The 20000-nt window shown below is 45.1% G+C and overlaps 1 protein-coding gene and 1 long non-coding RNA gene across 3 annotated transcripts in view; both read right to left on the bottom strand.

Moving 5' to 3' along the window:
- Nucleotides 1-35: 35 nt before the first annotated feature.
- slco4a1 (solute carrier organic anion transporter family, member 4A1) lies at nt 36-9574 on the bottom strand. Of its 2 annotated transcripts, none has more exons than XM_065961444.1 (12): nt 9463-9574; nt 7229-8409; nt 6838-6928; nt 6422-6543; nt 6227-6338; nt 5664-5818; nt 4891-5143; nt 3960-4122; nt 3568-3743; nt 3022-3086; nt 1753-1901; nt 36-1651 (listed from the first exon to the last, which is right to left on the bottom strand). In XM_065961444.1, exons 2-12 carry the CDS (start codon nt 8058-8060, stop codon nt 1475-1477), a joined length of 2295 nt encoding a protein of 764 aa, XP_065817516.1. In that variant the 5' UTR covers nt 8061-8409; nt 9463-9574; the 3' UTR covers nt 36-1474. The 2 variants fall into 2 exon arrangements, with proteins under 2 accessions (XP_065817516.1, XP_020487976.1); XM_020632320.3 differs by having other exon boundaries at nt 3960-4125.
- A 3023-nt stretch (nt 9575-12597) lies between these two features.
- Nucleotides 12598-20000, bottom strand: part of LOC136181127 (uncharacterized) — a 9589-nt gene continuing 2186 nt past the window's right edge. Inside the window, exons 2-3 of the long non-coding RNA XR_010667550.1 lie at nt 18223-18325; nt 12598-12849 (exon numbers count right to left, since the gene is read on the bottom strand). This is a non-coding gene — a long non-coding RNA (uncharacterized lncRNA). The remainder of the gene's footprint in view (nt 12850-18222; nt 18326-20000) is intronic.

The raw sequence follows: 20000 nt of genomic DNA on the forward strand, positions 1-20000 counted from the left end.
CTTCGGTACATTTTTGGTACAGTAAAGGGACCTGATGCAACACTTTTTTTCTTTATTAGGAACATTTAGAATTTCCCTTTTACACATTGGGCTAAGTGTAGCATCGACAGGTCAGACTTGTACACCTGCTTAGGTTACTTTTCAATAACATTTTAAATTAAACATTGTAAAAAAAAATAAAAAAAATGAACTTATGCTGCATCCTTCAACCAAAAAAGTCTCCAATAAATAAAAGATATGAATGAAATTAAGTATTTTAGAATGAAATTAAGTAATTAATATAGCCTATATGTAAAAATATTTATTTTAAATTACACTGACACCTTTTAATTTATGAAGGCAACAGTTTTATGAATGCCCTTTGAGCACATAATTAACCTTAATCACATCTGGGACAGTTTCATCACAGAACTATTAATATTTCCCTCTGTCGATATAAGAACTTTAACGGCATTTGTTGTGGCTTTGGCCCGTTCAGAATTACTAGCAAAAGGCTGTCTGTTGGGGAGGGAAGGTGTTCATTCTATCATGCTGCAGGTTATGCTCCCACACATACGTGTCTCCCCCACCCCTTTCATGCAGCAGCGCTGTTGGAGCGGGATCATCGCTGAAAATGAAAATGAAACTTAAGAGTAAGTCCGTAAAAAGAACTCCTTCCCGGTTATATGCAACTGTCCAAACCGACAGCGCTCGAGGAACTAGTAAACTGCACAGTTTATGTTTGAACTTTTTTACAAGTTACTAACTCAACGTTGTGTCCCATATCCGCGGTCGCAGCCTTCCTTCACACTGGAGGTGTGCTTCCGCTTTGCGGTCCGTGTGGGAACACAGATTAAAGAACTTCTGTTCCGCGTATACTCGGATCGGTCCGCTTGCGAGCCCCCCCGTACCGAAATGGTCCGGTCCAAGTACGTGTACCTTTATACCCCTAGTAGATTGTAGCTGTGGTGGTCTGACAGATGTGTAGATTGTAGCTGCTGTGGTCTGACAGATGTGTAGATTGTAGCTGCTGTGGTGGTCTGACAGATGTGTAGATTGTGGTTGCTGTGGTGGTCTGACAGATGTGTAGATTGTGGTTGCTGTGGTGGTCTCACCCGCACTGGACTGTTAGTGTGCCTGCTGTATTGGACTCGTGTAATATGTTTATAAGGTCACATTAAAGTAGATTTAACAAGTGAGAAAAAGGATGGATCAAGTTCTATCAGAGAATAAATTGTTATTCCAAGATTAGAAGACAAACCATTTAATGAAGCGTTTAAACTGAAATGAGAACGTGGATCAAAGAGAGCAAAAAACAACAACAAAACTTTCAACTATAAGAGAAATCTGATGAATCAGGCTGGAAATACTTAGTCGGGGACAGGCCTAGTGTGTCTGTGTGTTTGTGTGTGTGTGTCATTATGGCTGTCAGAAGGCTGTCAAGCCCCACACACACTCTTACAAACAGTCAGGTTAGGTGGCGTGGCTTGTGATGTCATAACCTGGCGTGCAGGTTGACGATGACTCCGTCCTCAGGTAGGTCTTTGATTGGCAGGTCGCTCAGGTCTCCTCCTCCTGCTCCGATGTCGGTGCTGTCACAGCTGCTGTGAGGAGACTGAGGAGGAGGCGTGTACAGCACACTGGCCAACAGGAAGAACATCATCCCCAACACCTGTGGACAGGTGACAAGTAGGAGCCAGCTAAGAGGTCAACAGCAGCTCAAAGAATGATAATAAAAATCATACTATCAGTGTGTATTATTACTATTGTGACCTTATAGATGATGCCTGCGATCAGTGTGTATCGGCTCATGGCTGAGTTGTGGTACAGGTAACAGGAGCCCTGCTCTCCACACTGATCCTGCCACAGCAAACAGGACAGATCGATGACAGAGCCGAACACTATCGGTCCAGGAATACCTCCTGAACAAACAGAGACAGGACAGGTCATTATATCTTTAATACTTTTAGATACCACTTGTTTTCAAACAATTAAAAAAGGCCAATTATAATGTTTGAGTCTATGCTGCTGGGGATCAGCACCCCAATACCACCGCCTTCGCCTGCGGTTCACAATCCTCCCGACCCCAATGCCCATTCTGTTGGTGGTGGGTACACAGAGTGTACACAAAGTCCATGTTGTTTCATCGGGTTGAACCCGATCGGGCCCCATGGTATATTCATCGAAGTTTAGTTTATTGTAAGTGTATGTAAGTGTGGTTCAGTCCAGGGGGTCAATGACCGGTTCTTTTTTCAGTTGGAGGTGGATGTTAGAGCATGTTGTGGAAACTGTAACATTGAGTGTTGACATTCAGTGACAGAGGTGTTGTCGTTGAGTATTCCTACTTTGGCGGTGTGTTCTGCATATTTGAAGTATGTTGTGACGGGTCAGGGATGAAACAGTCATTTGTGTTTGGGGCTCTGGTGATCTTGATGATAGTTGATGTTGCTGTAGGTTCTTAAAAAAGGGAGGGCTTTTCAGAAGGTCCTCTCAGACAGACTGGGTGGCTTTTGGTTTTTGGGTGTTGAACCATATGAAAAAATCTGTTGGGGGTATTGGCGGGCAAAGGATGTTGTATCTATTGCTGTGAAGTGGTCGTGTCTTGATTCCTGATCGGTGAGAACTTTTACCTTATGGAAGCTTGTTTCAGTCTTTATATTGCTTGCTATAACTCTTGTTCCAATCGTTCCTTGAATTTCACTTTCCTCTCCGTTGGAGGGACGCAAGCGCCAAGTTGATTATGAGTGCAATTCCGATAACTTTGTAGAGATCCAGCATCAGTGACATTAGACAGACGGTAGAAAGAAAAGTTGGTATGCAAATATTCCAATCAAACACTTATACAGGCAGGACCAAAGAGACAGAAGGGCGAGGATGTGACGGCACCATGGAAGACTGACTCGGTGTCGTCACAGCAGAGCGGTATCAAAGAGGTCTTTATTTCTTTGATTTCTATTCAAATAATTCCTTAGTTTATAATTCTGGTCTTGACCCTAAGTAAAGAATCTGTGTTAAACCAGGAAAAATAAGACGGGGACCTACCAAATGTGCGAACCACGATCCACTGTATGCCCAATCCAAAGGACCTCTGACTGTCTGGAACACACCTGTACAGAGCAGACAGGTGAGACACACAGATGAGACAGCAATAGTCTATATATATACTGATGGGAGTGACAGAGAACCTTTCCCGACTCCACGTGTATCCAGTGGTCACGATAAAGATCAATACTTTCTTTACGTGTTGTTTTTGTGTACAGCCAAAAAAAAAGATATTCACTCATCCCTCTCAGAATAGGGGTTTGAGTATGTGTGAAATTTAAAAGTTTAGACTTTTGCAGCCCCTTCCTTGAACAAGTGAAACAGTAAGCTGATGAATCTGGAGACAGACATTTTTCAATAAGAGGACACGGAAACCTGACTGAGGTTAATATTCACCACGTCACAGGTGAGGCCACCAACGACTGTCCAATCACACAACAGTTTGAATACCACCTCAGAGAGCGATCACAGTACTGCAGTCAGGAGGCAGATGGTGAATGTTTGAATCATCACTCACCTGAGTGTGTCTCTACCTGGTGGACTCACCTGAGTGTGGCGGTCAGAGCGGGTATACTGCTGAGGAAGGTGAAGAGGATGAGGATGAAGAAGAGGAAGAGGAATGCCGGCATGTGGTGACACGAGCTGCTACACTTTCCTGCCAGAGCGAAACCTTTGTCCGCCTGAGACACATTACTGACAACACAGGTACATCCAGAGTACACCTGGAGACAGAAAGAGAGAGAGATGTAAACGCATGTTTCCCATTCCAATAAATTTATTAGAAATGTATTGAGAGAGAGAGAGAGAGAGAGAGAGAGAGAGAGAGAGAGAGAGAGAGAGAGAGAGAGAGACAGAGAGAGAGAGAGAGAGATGACCTTTTTTTCTATTGAATGTGCACGTAAGCTTCACCAATGTGTGTCAGGTGTGGGCATGTTCACCTGTCTGCCTGATGGGTGCTGGGTGTGGTTGATTAAGCTGCAGCCGGCGTGACAAGGGGAGTAATACATGACTCCATCAGCTCCACACACAGGGTTATACACCTCCCTGACACACCTGCAGTCAGAGTTACAGGCCACGGACAGAGACTGCTGCAGGGAGGAGCTGCTGACAGGGGAAAGGAGGGGGAGGGGGAGGAGGGGGAGGGGAGGGGGGTGAACTTTAAAACATCACTCTGTAACTCCTCCAGAACAATAACCTCCAACAGGGAGGGTCTCTCTCGTGTCCACAGAGCGCCCCGCTCGCCTGTTTTCAGAACTATGTAATTTTGTCAGCGGGTCGAGGTCATCTGGTGAGAAGTGCGTACCTCTTTATGGCGCTAGTTCACACAGCAGCAGATACAAAGCAGTTAGCCCGTCTCTGTACTGTTTGATACAAAGAAATCAATAAATCTATCTGACACCAAAAAGTCGTCTCTCTCCTCGTCCATGTTCAAGTTAGCTTCATAAGTTTGAATCTTACAAACCAATCTCAGCTAGCATGTTATATATGAGCCTCTTCAATGGAGACATTCATTCCTAACCCTCTTCAAAACCAGGATCAATTCTTATCCTGGTTTATGAATCAGGATCTGATGTGCACATGCACAAACACAGAAACAGGTTACGTAAAGAGCCGGATCAAATGGAGGATACTCAGGTCCATGCGAACACACTGACCAGTCTAAAATGTTAAAAACGTTTGATTTGTGATTTCAGGAGAATCGTCTCCAGCATCGGGTCAGATCTGAGTCCTTAGTGTGACGACACATTGAACACTTGATGAGTGTTTGTACAGCCTGAAAGACAAAGCTAGTGTAGAGGAGGCAGACATAAGGACAGAAGAAGAATCAGACCCTCCCTGTTTATTATATGAACTCCAACAAACACTGACCTGTTTATACTGCTGGGCTGGTCCTGGTCCTGGTCATGCAGGTGTTGAGACAGACGTTCTGACCTGTAGGGGGCGGTCACTCCGGCCATGGGAAGGTTGGGGCAGTGGATGAGGAAGATGAAGTTGGCGAGCAGGCTGACGGTCGCACACATCAGGCAGAATCGGATGATTCCTCGACAGCGCAGGTTCAACTTCTTGACAATGTACCCCCCCAGGAAGGTGCCCCCACCTCCTGCTGGGACCACCATGTATCCTGGTGGGGGGGAGGGTGACAAGAGTTCACACTAGGTCCTCTTTACGCCCTCGCAACCTCATCAGATAAGGGCAGCGGCGGGGGCGGAGGGGGGGGGGGGGGGGTTAAAGACATTAATTGGGGACAAATCTGTCTTCAAACTAAAATGTATAAAAACAAGACGATATGAGGATGAAGATTAAAGCCGGCATGGAGACTCAAGATCTTCCCTGAGAAATGGATCTTCTGGAGAAAGGAGCAACCTGGTTGTGGGTCGGCTTATCTGCAGTAAAACTCGGATTTCAAAGGTTTAACAGCAGATGAGCTTTTTGTTTAGTCCCAGATGAAGACGTAAAACATGTGGCATTAGAGACGAGTCTCTTTTGTCTCCGGTTTTTACTCGATGGGAAACAACTAGACGAGTATGAACAAAATGATCTGCACATTAAAGACCACATTGTTTCCACAAAGTCAAATAAAAAATTAATATCTAATGCATTCAACATCTCCTGAGAAAATAAATCTTTGTGTGTTTGCTCACCGAACCAGGTCGCCGCCTCTGAGGCGCTCAGACTGAACTGAGACTCCAGAAACTTTGGACCAAATGTGGACACGCCAGCGATAAGGGTCGCCTCAGTCGCTCCAGAAAGACACAAGAAGAGGAAGGTCGGATTCTTTAGGAGGAGGAGCACAGACCTGCAGAGACATGTCACGTTACATGTGTTTGGATTATCTCCTCGCTCTGTAATCCCACACACTGATGATGTCACAGCAGACACAGATGTGATAGGAGGAAACTAAGTTGTGATAAGTTAAGTTCAGACTGTTTACAGCAGCATTACTGGGTCTGTGTCAGCCTGCAGTTACTCCTCCAAACAGGAGATGGCAGCGTGGTCTCTGTGATCAGAAATTGACCATACAGGTGAATGTAGTTCAGACAGGAAGTGATGTCAGAATGAGTTATTCTGTTGATCATCAGAGATATAAATACTGTCAGGTCTCTAACACGGGTCACTGACTTGGCAGCTTCAGGAAGATTGTTCTCCACCTGGCGGTCTGACTACGCTCGCTGCTCTCTGCATCCTGCCCACAGGTAAGGCTTACCTGGGCATGTCTTTGACAGATTTTCCAAACTGAGGGTCAGAGGCTGTGGTATGACTGCCGTCCTTCAGCTGGTGGGCTTCAGAGACCCTCGACGACACCAACTCCTGAGAGCCTGTAGGGGGATATTCAGAAAATATATATATGTGTGTAATCTAGGACAGCTGTGTCATACAGAACAGCTGTGTCAAGTGTTACCTGGCAGCTGGCGGGGGAAACCTAGGATTGGGAACGCAATCAGCAAAGCTGCTGCTCCTCCAGCCAGGAACCCGACCCACCAGGCCCCAACCCAGAGAGGGTTCTCTGGAGTCATATCAGTCCTGACACACAGAAAGAAACGCACACACACACACACGCACACGCGCACACGCGCACACACGCACAACCTGAAGTCCAATCATCCTGTTTGCACATTTATTATAAATATGATTGGAGTGTTTAAAGACGTGAAAAAGTTGTGTAGGATCAGTGTAAGAAACTGTACCTGTACCTGTACCTGCACCTGCAACTGCACCTGCACCTTTATCTGTACCTGTACCTGCACCTATACCTGTACCTGTATTATCATCAAGTCTTATTATAAATTAGGGGTTAGGGGTTGCGCTCAGACTCACGTCACTCTGATCTCTGTGTAAATGTTCAGGAAGTAACCTCCCAGCAGGTAACCTGCTGCTGGACCCAAGATGGCCGCCGTGTAGAAGATACCTGAGAGGAGAGAGAACAAATACACACACACACACACACACATCAGGGTGTGTTCCATCTACTCCCTGTCCTGAAGATTAAAAGTGTCCATTGCTCACACCCACTATCTGTTGTCATAGTAACCGCCTTTCTGTGAGGTTACCCTAACCCTAACCCTTTTAAAACATCTAAAAACATATGGAACTGTAGCCCTGTTCAGACCGCCGTTTCAAGCCGTGTGTGTGTGCGTGTTTTAATCAGGTTGTTCCTGTGGAGGAGGAACTCTAAAGTCACTCTGACCCCATATAAATAAAGACTCACCGATGTAAACGGGGGCGTAGTTGGACTTGACGTTCTCGTCCAGGTATGTGACTCCAAGTGTGTAGAGCGGTGTGGCCCCCATCCCGTGCAGAAACTGACCCAGCATGAACACAAAGCGGTAGCTGGAAAGCCCCGTCCCCTTCTCGTCCTGGCACGGTGTGGAGCGATTGGCGTAGCAGAGTCCCGATCGCTCTGGAAGGCTGACCTGGTAGGGTGGCGTGGTGAAATGAGGTGTTGTGAACACCAGAGAGCCCAGCGCCATAATCAAAACCCCCCAACCCAGCCAGCGCGGTTTGTGGCCTGTCCCCCCAAAGTAGCTGACAAATGCAAGGCACAGGCAGGCGGCGATGTCATAGGAACTGGCGATGAGGCCGGCCTGGTAGCTGCGCAGGTCGAAGCGTCTCTCGATGGAGGTGATAACAGTATTGATAAAGCCATTGATGATCATCCCCTGCAGGAAGGACGCCGCACAGAGGAACAGCAGCACCCAGTGGGGGGTGTTAAACACCTGCAGCGCCTGCGGGGTCAGCCCTCCCCACCCATACAGCTGTTCAGAGTCTGTCAGGTCGGGCCCCCGGGAGGTCTCTGCTCGGGTGCCACCCCTCCCCCCGTATAGCTGACCAGGCAGGGTGGAGGCCCCCGTGAAGATGTGGGGCCGCAAGGCGCCATCGGGGCTGCAGGGGCTTCTGGGACCAGAGTCCACCGGGCTACTAGTCTGAGAGTCGGGGGGGCTGGAGTCCAGAGACCGGCTCCCCCTAAGAGGACCGTCCTGGAGGTCCAACAGCTCCTGCTTAGAACTAAAAGAGGCGTCGGCATTCAGCAGGACGGGCATCTCCACAGGGAGAGGAGTGGGTTAACAGACACAGGGGGGTGGGGGGCTGAAGGAGGAGGGGGGACTGACAGGGAAGGGGGGTTTGAGGGTAGAAGGGGGGCTGAAAGAGGGGGAGGTGATGGGGAGGGTGACTGGAGGAAAGGGATGGGAGGAGTAGGGGGGAACTGCAGGGACAGTGACGAGTTTAAAACAGAGATCAGGATTCACTTTTCATTCCTCTCTCAGTCCTCAGGTGATCCAGGTTACCTGCTCAGACTCTCAGTCCTCAGGTGATCCAGGTTACCTGCTCAGACTCTCAGTCCTCAGGTGATCCAGGTTACCTGCTCAGACCTGGACCCATTTCCTGAGTCTGAGAAACACAGAGAGGACAGAAATCAACAATTAATAAACACGTGAGAAACAACAACACGCTCCGACTATTTATGTAAATGAAACATTTTGTTCCTCCATGTTGAACTCGTTTTGCTCGTGGTTGAGGAATCTAACGTTTTGCTGTCGTCAGATTTATTCCAGAAGGCGTTTGGTCATTTGTTGCTGACCGCCCATTTTAAAGAATTATTTTAACTGAGGATAATCCGGCCTCAGGTGTGTTTTCAGGTAAACTGACACACATGTTCCAGATCAGCCCTATGCTGCACAGCAGCCTCTACCATCAGTGAATGTGTATGAATCTCCCCACACCTGGCTTTAATCAAGGCCAATCAGCCACAAACACACCTGACTCTCCACTTAGGTGATTCATTCACCAACCCCAGTGAGAAGCCAGAGAGTTTGTCCTTACAATAACAGTCAGTTTGTAGAAGACGTCTGTAAGGATAAACTGTTCCTGTGACAGAGTGATAGATAATAATGTACTACTGTTATGATTTATTATTAATATTGTTGAGTCGTTTGTTTGTTAGAATGATAAATATTGATCTTGTGGCGTAGCTCACAGTCTGAAGTGTGTGCGTGACCTGAGCAGCAACAGTCTGTGTGTGCATGTAGGTTATTATCATGTGACAGGAAACAGACCACAGGACTACAGAGATAGAGAGTTACAGGAAGTTAATAACATACAATGACCACACACACACTCTGCTGCCTGTCTATTTACGTCTCCTCATTTATCTTCAAACACAGATAGTCTGATATCCAGAGCTGAGCCTTACGCACATCTACTTGTGATTGTGTGTGTGATTGCGTGTGTGTGTCCGAATGCGTGTATGTTATTGCGTGTGTAAAACGCAGCAGCCCTTTGCAATAGAGATGATGAAGAGCAGACTGTGCAGCTATCACGCTGCTGATTGCACCGACATGATGAGGAAGACACCACGATGAAGAGCAGCCGCAGCATTCACACCCCGCAGATACACACACACCCAGCAGACACACACACACACACACACACAGATAGATTTACCTTGACACACCTTCACTCCTCCTCATCTTCACATCATGCTCCGTCTGTTTCCAGGTCAGAAATGTTGCTCAGTTCAGATGCAGGTAGAGAGTGTGCGCTGCTCCTCTTTGTATGCAGGGTGATCAGTGCCACTAGTAGAGAGACACCATGAACTATACAGTCTCAGCCTGTATGTATCATCAGGGCCGCCCCTGGCCAAATTGGGGCCCTAAGCAGAATTTTTTTTTTTTTTAAGATTTATTTTGGGCTTTTTTGTGCCTTTAATTCAGAGAGCAGACAGTGGATAGAGAGCAGGGAATGACATGTGGAAAGGGGCCACGGGTGGAAGCGAACCCAGGCCTACCGCTCAAGACAAGAGTCTCAACACATGGGATGCGTGCCCTGCCACTGCGCCACCAGCACACCCCGGCAGAATTTTATTTTGAGGCCCCCCCCATTACAAAATGACTGTATCACTAAATGCCATTTAGGTTTACAACCTTTATTAGTAGGAACAAATCAAATGAACAGCCTCTATCAATAATGGAACAAGCCTTTTACAGATGCACACGTCTGCATTTTCTGGATGCAAAGTCATCAATGAGGTCGTCACATGACAGCTGCTGTGCCACTTCTGAGTTGATGCTTATGATAGCCAGGCCGCTCAAGCGTTCTTGCGCCATTGATGAGCGGAGGTATGTTTTGATGAATGACGGGTGACGTGCTGGGTGAGGCTGTTTCAGTAGACATGGTGCTTGATGGCCCTTGTGACGTACTGGGCGCTGGCTCCATGTCACCCTTAGTAACAAACTTCAGCATTGACCCTGTTATGACAAGAAATCCATCATACAAGCAGATTATTAAGATTTGTTTTGGTGTTAATGGTAAATTACACAATGAAATTAATGTAAATACTAGCCTCACAAAGATTAAAATGCAATTAACGCAAATACGACTACAACTAATAATAATATTCATTATGATTTGATTTGATGATATTTCTATATTTAAATAATTTTATATACTTATTTTTACATTTTGTACTTAGGTTCTATATTCCTACACTGCTGTTTGATGCTGCAATGCTTTAAATTTCTCCATTGTGGGTCAAATAAAAGATTATCTTATATTTATCTGATTTTATCTAATCTTATATGACTGTTATGAATTAAATTCACCAAGAGATGGCGACATTTTACCGCCATAAAAATAGCCCCAAACTTCTATTGATAGCATAGATTGATAGGCTATAAACCTAAGCCAACATAAGACCACCAACTGGTCAATTAACTACTCCTTTTTCAACAGATGTAGTTAACAAGACATTCAATAAATGATAATCAGGGCTGGTGGAACATTTAATCTCCAGTCCACATCTAGACAGAATTATCCTCTCTTCTGTCTCATGATTAGCAGGCTAGCAGCTGGGGTGTTTATGCCATGTTTTTATTTTTTATTTCAACAACATATCCACCTTCAAGTGAAGCACGAGCCTCCTGTTGTTTTGACTTTTCCTTTCTTTTGCTTGCTGCCGATTCATACTGCCGTTTAGAGGCCATCTCTCCACCTGCATCCAACTGCCTGTCGGCGCATCTGACCGCTGATTGGTCAGATGCTGTGTGATGTCAATCATTGCAGCAACGCGTGCGGTGTCAGATTACTCGTCTCTTTTTTTTTCTCTCTTGCCTCGGGCTTGACTTGGTGCTCTACGCGCGCCTCATGCCAGCGATGTGCATCCTTTGCGCATTTGCAGAGAATGCGTCCCCTTGCGCAAAATGGGGCCCACCATGGATCGCGAGGCCCTACGCACAGCGCGTGTTCTGCGTGTAGGGAGGGGCGGCGCTGTGTATCATTGCACCAATCTGCACGTACATAACTGATATTTAATTTCAAGTTATTCTGTTACTTTATTTTGGGTTTATTTGCACACTTGCTTTGGCAATGCAAACATATGTTTATATATATGTTTAATTAAATTGAATTTATTTGAATAAAATATATAAATAAGCTTTCATAATAAAGAAGACGGAATAAATAAATAAATAAATAATAAACAAGTCATGTATTTGATCAAATTGATGTTTATTAGATGTATATCTGGAGGGCAGCATGAAGGTCCTTAAAGCACACTGCCAAGATAAAAAAAAATAACAGGTGTATTTACCTCATATATGTGGCATTGATCACCCTCATAGATGAGAGTGTGTAGGGGATATTTCTGTACAAAGGTGTTAAACTGTTTGAACAGTAATCACTAGGAGTTTCCCAGACTAAGATCTACAGAGTCCAACCTGATTGACATTACCTATCGTCAACTGATCGTTGTGTCTTTTTTTTGCCCGTTCATTTATCCATAAATATTATTTGAACATAACAGATAAACCACAAAATGTAACTCTTATTCTTCTAAACATGGAGTTACAATTTATTCTGTGATAGGACTTGATCATTTTTGTCCCTCATTAAGACCTTATAACAATAAGGCCCACACGCCCCTCATTCAGAGCCTGTGTGTGGCAATAAAAAACCCTCATATAGAGATTCTTTGTATGGCATTAAACACCCCTCATACAGGTATGCTGTGGCGCTATCAGCTGAGGACCAATCACAGCTCAGCAGAGAAACTGAAGCTGCAGAAACAGTTCACCCTGCGACTGAAGAGACGCTCAGTCATGAAAACATGACCGTAATAAATATAAGTTTTAAATGTGATTAAATTTAAGGATTAAAACACATTTGCTGGAAATGATTTGTTTATCTGCTCAGTCAGATCTATACTAAATTAAATATGTGGCAAACTGTGTCTAATATAAATATAATAAAGACAGAGAAACAAATATTATATTTTGTATGTTTTTACCTTCAATTCATGTGTTTAATTGTGCACTGACTGTTTCTCACCACTAGAGGGAGATATCATATCTCTGTTGTTAATTCTGTCACTTTTTATTTTTCTATAGGAGAGTACAAACAAACCCCCTCACCTCTCAGTGCGGGACTCTAGAGGGCGCTCTCTTCATGTTTTAGTCCGCTCTCACCTCTCGGTGGGGGACTTTAGAGGGCACTCTCTTCATGTTTAAGTCCGCTCTCACATCTCAGTGTGGGACACTAGAGGGCGCTCTCTTCATGTTTAACAGAAGTCACAACAACAGTTGATGAACTTTATTGTTTATTTTATTTGAATGTTTTATTTCACACATTTACATTCAAATTATTTGGAAATAAAAACAGATTAAAAACTGAAAAACTGGGGGCACGCTGGTGGCGCAATGGTTAGGGCGCGCGTCCCATGTATTGAGACTCTCGTCTCAAGCAGTAGGCCCAGGTTCACTTCCACCCATGGCCCCTTTCCACATGTTATTCCCCACTCTCTCTCCCTGGTTTCCAACTTTATCCATTGTCCTCTCTCTGCATTAAAGGCACAAAAAGCCCAAAATCAATCTTTATAACAAAAAGTGATCTGATTGGTTCTCAGGACTCTCCTCGCTGTGTGTGTGTGTGTGTGTGTATGTGTGTCCTCTGTGTGATCAATGCACAGCTACAGCTGGTTGAAGGGGACCAAATCCAGTGATCAGTTGATCTGGTTCCATTTTACCAGCTTCAGCAAAGCATTTAAGGGGTGGAGCCTTTCCAAGAGGTGACAAGGGGAAGAAGAAATCAAAGAACCTGAAAGAAAGAGAGTAAGAGGAGGTCGGGGGGGGGCGATGCATCAGAGTCCTCCATAGGACTCTATGATGAGAATATATGTGTCAATGCAACATGTAGTTGAAGAGAGAAGAACATCCTGGAGAACAGAAAACATGCAACAGCAGGTTCATTAGAGCACAGAGAGTGGGTTACCCTATGACTTATGACCCCACTGAGCATGCTCAGCAACCATCACCTGCTGTTCATGGCCCTTTCTGAATATCCACAGTTCAGTATGCCGTACTTTTCAGTATGGAGTTTCAGTAGACTGAACTTTCATGGTCATTCAGTATGCATTTTTTGGGTCCACCTCAGTATACTGAACATTTCAGTATGGATACTAACTTCCGGGTTTTATGCAGTATAGATCGGATGCGTGCTTTCAGGAAATGAATTGTATTTTACCCACAATGCTGTGCGAAATTAAATGTAAATCGTCACGCCTCCAAATCAAAACAAACGAGCATGGATTAATTGAAACAATCGAGTTAAAGTCCCGACTGAAATCACTACTTTTAATTAACAGAAAATTTAACAAATGTCTGCTTTATTATAAAACCTTTCCCTCTCTATTTAAATAATGATTTCACTATTTAAATGCGTCTTTATTTGTTTATTTTATATTCTGTATATTACTGTCTTTCATTTGTACTTTTCTTTATATACTGTATGTTATTTAGTTATTTAATCTGTCTTTTACTTGATTTACATTGTGATATTGTTTTATTTTTTACCTGACTGTATATGAGCATTAAACAGGTGAATGCGGCCGGTTCGGGTAACGTAAATGACACCACTTCCTTACTGAATGAATCAGACAAAGTAGAAACAAATATCTTCCTACTGTGCGTGCATACTGAATAGTAGGTACTTAACAGTATACAACACGGATAGTAGGTACTGCCTACTGACAGATTGAGTAGGTACTAGGCAATTCGGATAAAGCCTGTGTGTGTCTGACAGACTCTGCAGTGTGGGTGGAGATTACACCTCTGAGAGCATCACTTCCTGTCTCTATTAAACTAAAGTCTGTGTTCTCACCTGCAGCTCATCCTACACCTGTGAACCCAAACCACTGAGTGTATCAGCCTGACGTTCTATAACCCTGACCCCCCCCCCCCTCCCACCGGGGTCTGTGAAGGAGTGTACAAACAAACATCCATCAGCAGGCTGACGTTCGGCCTCTCATCTCAGGGTTAACATGCTGATGCTGCTGCAGTCCACTGCAGACACCCCCCTCTCCCCCCTCTCCTCCCCCCTCCTCTCCTCTCCCCTCTCCCCTCCTCCCTCCCCTCTCCTCTCCCCCCTCTCCTCCCCCCTCCTCTCCCCTCTCTCCCCTCTTCCCCCTCCTTCCTCCCCTCTCCCCCCCACCTCCTGCATTCAGACGTGAGCAGCTGACTCAGCAGTGTCACAGCTCCTGATTGGCTGATCAGAGAGCAGACAGGAGTGTAAGAGGAGCTGCTGAAGATAAACACGTCTGACGCTTCCTGACCTTCCAGTGTGTGTGTGTGTGTGTGTGTGTGTGTGTGTGTGTGTGTGTGTGTGTGTGTGTGTGTGTGTCTGTGTGTGTGTGTGTGTGTGTGTGTGTGTGTGTGTTTGTGTGTGTGTGTGTGTGTGTGTGTGTGGATCAGGTATCATGCTGAGGCCGTCGTTATGTACAGAGGAACACCGAGGCCTGCTGATGGTTTAAACTCCTCCAGCATTCACCTGTGTGTGTTCTCCATTACTAGGTGTGTGTGTGTGTGTGTGTGTGTGTTGCTTATTGCAGTTTGCTTATCTTTCACCTTTTAATCTAACGGCCATATCCCTAAGATGATCAGTATATTGATTTATTTAAATATTTAAACACACACACACACACACACACACACACACACACACACACACACACACACACACACACACACACACACACACACACAACTAGACAGAATCAATGCTGAGGTAATTTGTTTCAATCAATTAAGCAGACATCTGCTTCAATTAGACAGAACACGATGTGTGTGTGTGTTTTTGTGTATGACTCACTCATTCTCTGTCATTATGTTTCTTACTCCTCACTTTTTATTAACGTGTAAAACGCACGGCGCGCGGGCAGAATCCGTTTTCGGAAGAAGAGGAACATTTAAAAAAATCAAAAAAACCTTTGTATAATTAGCAACGTGAAAGAGTAATGTGATGTTATTATTATCACACACAGGCTGTCAGGCTGGTTACAGATACAAAGTCAGTGACAGTTAGAGGACTACCAGGCTCATATCTAATGTTGTTTAACTGAGTTTAGTTTAAAAAGTTGAACTCGTCACAGAACTGATCAGACTGCAGGTCCATGTGCATTGCGTGTCCACTCCGGTCCGTGTACGTGGTATAAAACTATAAACCTTATAAACACACACACAAGCGGTCATTTTACTGAACCTTTAAAACGGAGTGTTTTATTTTGACGCAGCGGAGACGGAGAGAAGACGCAGAGGAGACGCAGAGGAGACGGAGAGGAGACGCAGCGGAGACGGAGAGGAGACGCAGCGGAGACGGAGAGGAGACGCAGCGGAGACGCAGCGGAGACGGAGAGGAGACGCAGAGGAGACGCAGAGGAGACGGAGAGGAGACGCAGCGGAGACGCAGCGGAGCCAGAGGAAGCACACACATTGAATAAAATGAAAACCTATCACCTCCTCTGCCAGAGCGGACACGCATCTGGTGGAAGTTGGCCGGACAAATACCCGTCTGTTCGTTTGGAAACATTTTATCATTTTATAATACCTGAAGTTTGCATCAAAGACTCAGTGTGTTTGTGACAACATGTGAGCAGGTTTAATCTGTGATGAAGTGCAAACTGTGCTGTACACACTGTGTGTGTGTGTGTGTGTGTGTGTGTGTGTGTGTGTGTTTTGAGTTATAGTGATGTCGAGGGCTCACTGGAGGTTTCATGACACCCCTGTATGAACTAAAAGAGCTCAACAGTGACCGCCCACTTTTTCGGCGTCTCTGGTTTCCCCATTCAAATCCTCCATCGACATTTTATCAAAAACTTAAATGAAGTTATTCAAGCCTGGAAGTCAATAAGCTACCACTATACTGACTATAATACATTCGATTCGGCCCAAAAACGGAGGAAAAGGCAAAGGTACAAGCAGGGATTCTAGTGTCTGGTGGGGCCCTTCAAAAATAATTTGGGGGGCCTCATCCCAGCGTTCATCACCTTTATGTCTGCCGTGTCCCAACGTTTACTCCTCTTTCTTCCTCTTTCTTTTTTCTCTCCTAAATTCCTTTTCATTTTTCTTTGTTTACTTTACTTTTTTTGGCAAACTTTGGTTTTCAATGCAACGCTTAGCAGGGCAATGAAAGAGAGTGATGTCGAACATGTTAGGCCACTGCTTTGGTTTGACTTTGTGATCCCTCAGTAATAATACTTTAGTGAGAGTTGTAGCGCCTGCGGAGTCAGAATCCCCTTTCTACACACCTTCATTCATTGCTTCCTCCGTCATCCACCCACATTCATCTCGCACTGCAATGAAAAATAGCCACAGTGCCGCAAAGTCTGAATCCGTCCTCCAGGAAGGGCATTTGTATAGGTGCAAGTCACCGGTGATGGGGGCGGAGAGTCATTGAAAGAAAGTCAGTGAAGGAGAAGTGTTACCTCGGCATAGAGCGTGATTGAAGTCCGTGCTATATCCGTTTTGTGTGACATCTTCGTCGCTGGAGGTCCGTTGCTGTCAGACCGATTACCTTTTGGATTTGTTTATTTCCCTGTTCCTGGAGGATCAGCTGTTCCCTGGAGTCAAGAGATGCCCAACTCTGACTCTAACTACTGACTGACTTAACTTCGGTACCGTGAGTACCTGCTGTGTCTTTTGTTTGTTTGCGTTTTGATTGTTTTGTTTGTTTGCTGGTTTTGTTTGGAGTTTGTTTCCTTATTTGTTTTCGAGGCCCGCGGTAAAACCCAGAGCGGAGTTTTTGTTTTCTAGTTTGAACATTGAACTGAAATGGACTGAACTGTTAGTTGTGGGTATACCGAAGCAGACTGAACTTTGCTTTAGAAACAGAGACTGTGAAACACGCACACACATTGCGCACATTCATTTTGTTTGCAGTGTGGTTGATACATGTGATAATACATGGATTTGAAATCGCATTGTTGTTTTGTTTGATTTTTTTGTGGCTCTTGTTTATGTCATATTTTGTGCAGGTTGACTATTTTTTGTTTGCATTTAATTTTAATTTGTCAGACTTGACTCTGACTGGCACCCCAAATTAAAACCCGCTACAGAGTATAGTCCAGTCTGTGTGAATATAAAGCCCCTTTTTGACCCCAGGTTTAGGGACCTATTTTCAAGGAACTAAATGGTTCTTGTGACCCATGTTATATAGTTGTCAGGGTTTACACTGCTGTCCTGAGGGTTATCCCGGGAGGATTATCCAGATCAGGCTGTATTGCATGGCAAATAACTTCATTAATGAACAATGGAAAGTAGACGAGTGATGTGTTTAATGTGTCATTAAAAAGACAAAAGGACTGCTGTGATAAAAATCATCACGTCAGTAAACATATTCTCTTCCTCAGGTCGGTCTCAGCCGGTCGTCTTCACTACGGTCAACGCGGATTTCAGTTTCATGGGGGGGAGAAGCAGAGAAAACTCCTGTGATTCCCTGCCAGCCTCGACTTCATCTTTTGTTATCGTAGTATTGATTGAGAGCCCCCTGGTGGTGGAATCTACATACTACAATATGATATGAACCCCTGTAATGAAGTTCTTTTGGTTAATATTGGGGGGGGGGGGGGGGGGTGAGAGTAATATATATGTCCTAAACGGCCTCTCATAGATGTGTGTGTCTGTATGTGTGTGTGTGTATGTGTGTGTCATCCTGATACAAGAACACACACACACACACACACACACACACACACACACACACACACACACACACACACGCACACACACACACACACACACACATACAAACACACACGCACGCACACACACGCGCGCACACACACACACACATACAAACACACACACACACACACACACATACAAACACACACGCACACACACACACACACACACACACACACACACACACAGCACTGACCCCACCTGGATCAGCTGATCCCGTCTCTCTTCTGTAACGCCTCTGAAGACGGGACAGAGGGGAGGGTCACTTCGTCTCCCATCACGCCTCCACCACATTCAGACTGAAGGAGAAAAGGTCACATGGGCGTAAACATGGCAGCTTGAAACTGTTGATCTGTGTGACAGAAGGTAATCCCTCTGTGGAGTAAACCTCTGACTCTGCAACCCCCCACTACAACCAGCCAATCAGCTAACAGAGTTTGTGGTGCAGCAGTCAGCATTGCTGCATATTTAATGTCCTGATGAGAGCTTCCACCTGCTGACACAGGCAAAGTGACAGAACAATACACACATACACACACACACACACACTACGACACAGCAGTCCTGAACAACATCATCAATAACCTCCCCAGCTCTCAGTGGGATCACCCTCCTGACCCCCTTTTGTAAGGTGTGCTTTGGAGCAGGCCCTCTCCGGCTCCACCCACTTCTATAAATATGATCACTTGTAGCGAAGTGATTAAAGTCCTGCACCTGTGGCTGAATAATCATCTTTTTAACTAGCTAACAGTTCAGGTTTGTTTCTCACAGACTCTGATTAGCTGCTAATTGTTGCTAACATGTAAATAAATAAAGTTCTAATGTGACTGGTTGTGGAGCTCAGACTTGTTGGACGGTCTGTTAGTCCAATAATGCTCACAGAGAGACAGATTATTAGTCTGATATTTACATGAACAAATCTCCAAAAGACTCCAACAGCACAAACACGGCCCAGAGGTCAAAGGTCAGGGACTGAACTAACTGAGGTGACACCTAACAGACTGCTAGCAGCTCCCAAGAGGCCACGCCCCCTAATTCTATATCCCGTTAAGCCTTAATAATGTAGAATAAGAGCTGTATAAACATTCAGCCCGAACAGCTAAAGAGAGAAATGAGCTCCAGAGACCCAAACTGTTTTTATACCAGGATGTAAACATGTTTATTTTAACATGGGGCTCTATGGGGACTGACTCACCGCAGGAGACAGACTCTAGTGGACACTGGAGGAACTGCAGCTGTAAAGTTGGACATTTTAACATGGGGCTCTATGGGTTGGGACTTGGTTAGGGTCAGCGTCAGAAGTTTCTGCTTATTCTATACAAAGACTGGCAGGAAGTGTATTACACCTTTTAGCTCTGTAGTCCCTGTTGGTCTCACACCAGATCAGGTGTTCCCTGTCCTGAATAACACCTGAGCAGAGACACGTAGATCCTAACTAGGTCACATACAGTAATACAAAGTAGGCCAAAATATGCAGAAGTCACACAGACAGACAGACAGACACACACAGACACACACACACACACACACACACACACACACACACACACACACACACACACTTCCTCTGTGAGACGTCAGAAAACTGAGACAATTAAATCTTAAATTTTGTCTGATTTTTATGAATTAAATGAAAATGTTATGTTAACATGGTGCGTTTAGATCCAGGCCAGCGAGTCGAGCCCAAATGCAGACAGAGAGGCTGCTCTGAGGCGTCCTGCAGCCGCTTGTTCTCAGACCGACAACCATTAGACTGCATTTACTCACATTACCATTTACTGGAAACAGTGTGTGTGTTTGTGTGTGTGTTCAATGAATGCAAACATAAGGAGTGTTCTCAGTAAAGCAGCAGGTGTAGTTTAAGCTCCTGACATGAGTCACATCGTGAAGATGCAGAGATGTATGACACTGGAGCAGAATCTGCTGACTGGAGCTGCAGCTGCATCCTTACTTTGTACAGTGAGCATCGCTCTG

Source organism: Labrus bergylta, chromosome 12, assembly GCF_963930695.1.
Source record: "Labrus bergylta chromosome 12, fLabBer1.1, whole genome shotgun sequence".
NCBI lineage: Eukaryota > Metazoa > Chordata > Actinopteri > Labriformes > Labridae > Labrus > Labrus bergylta.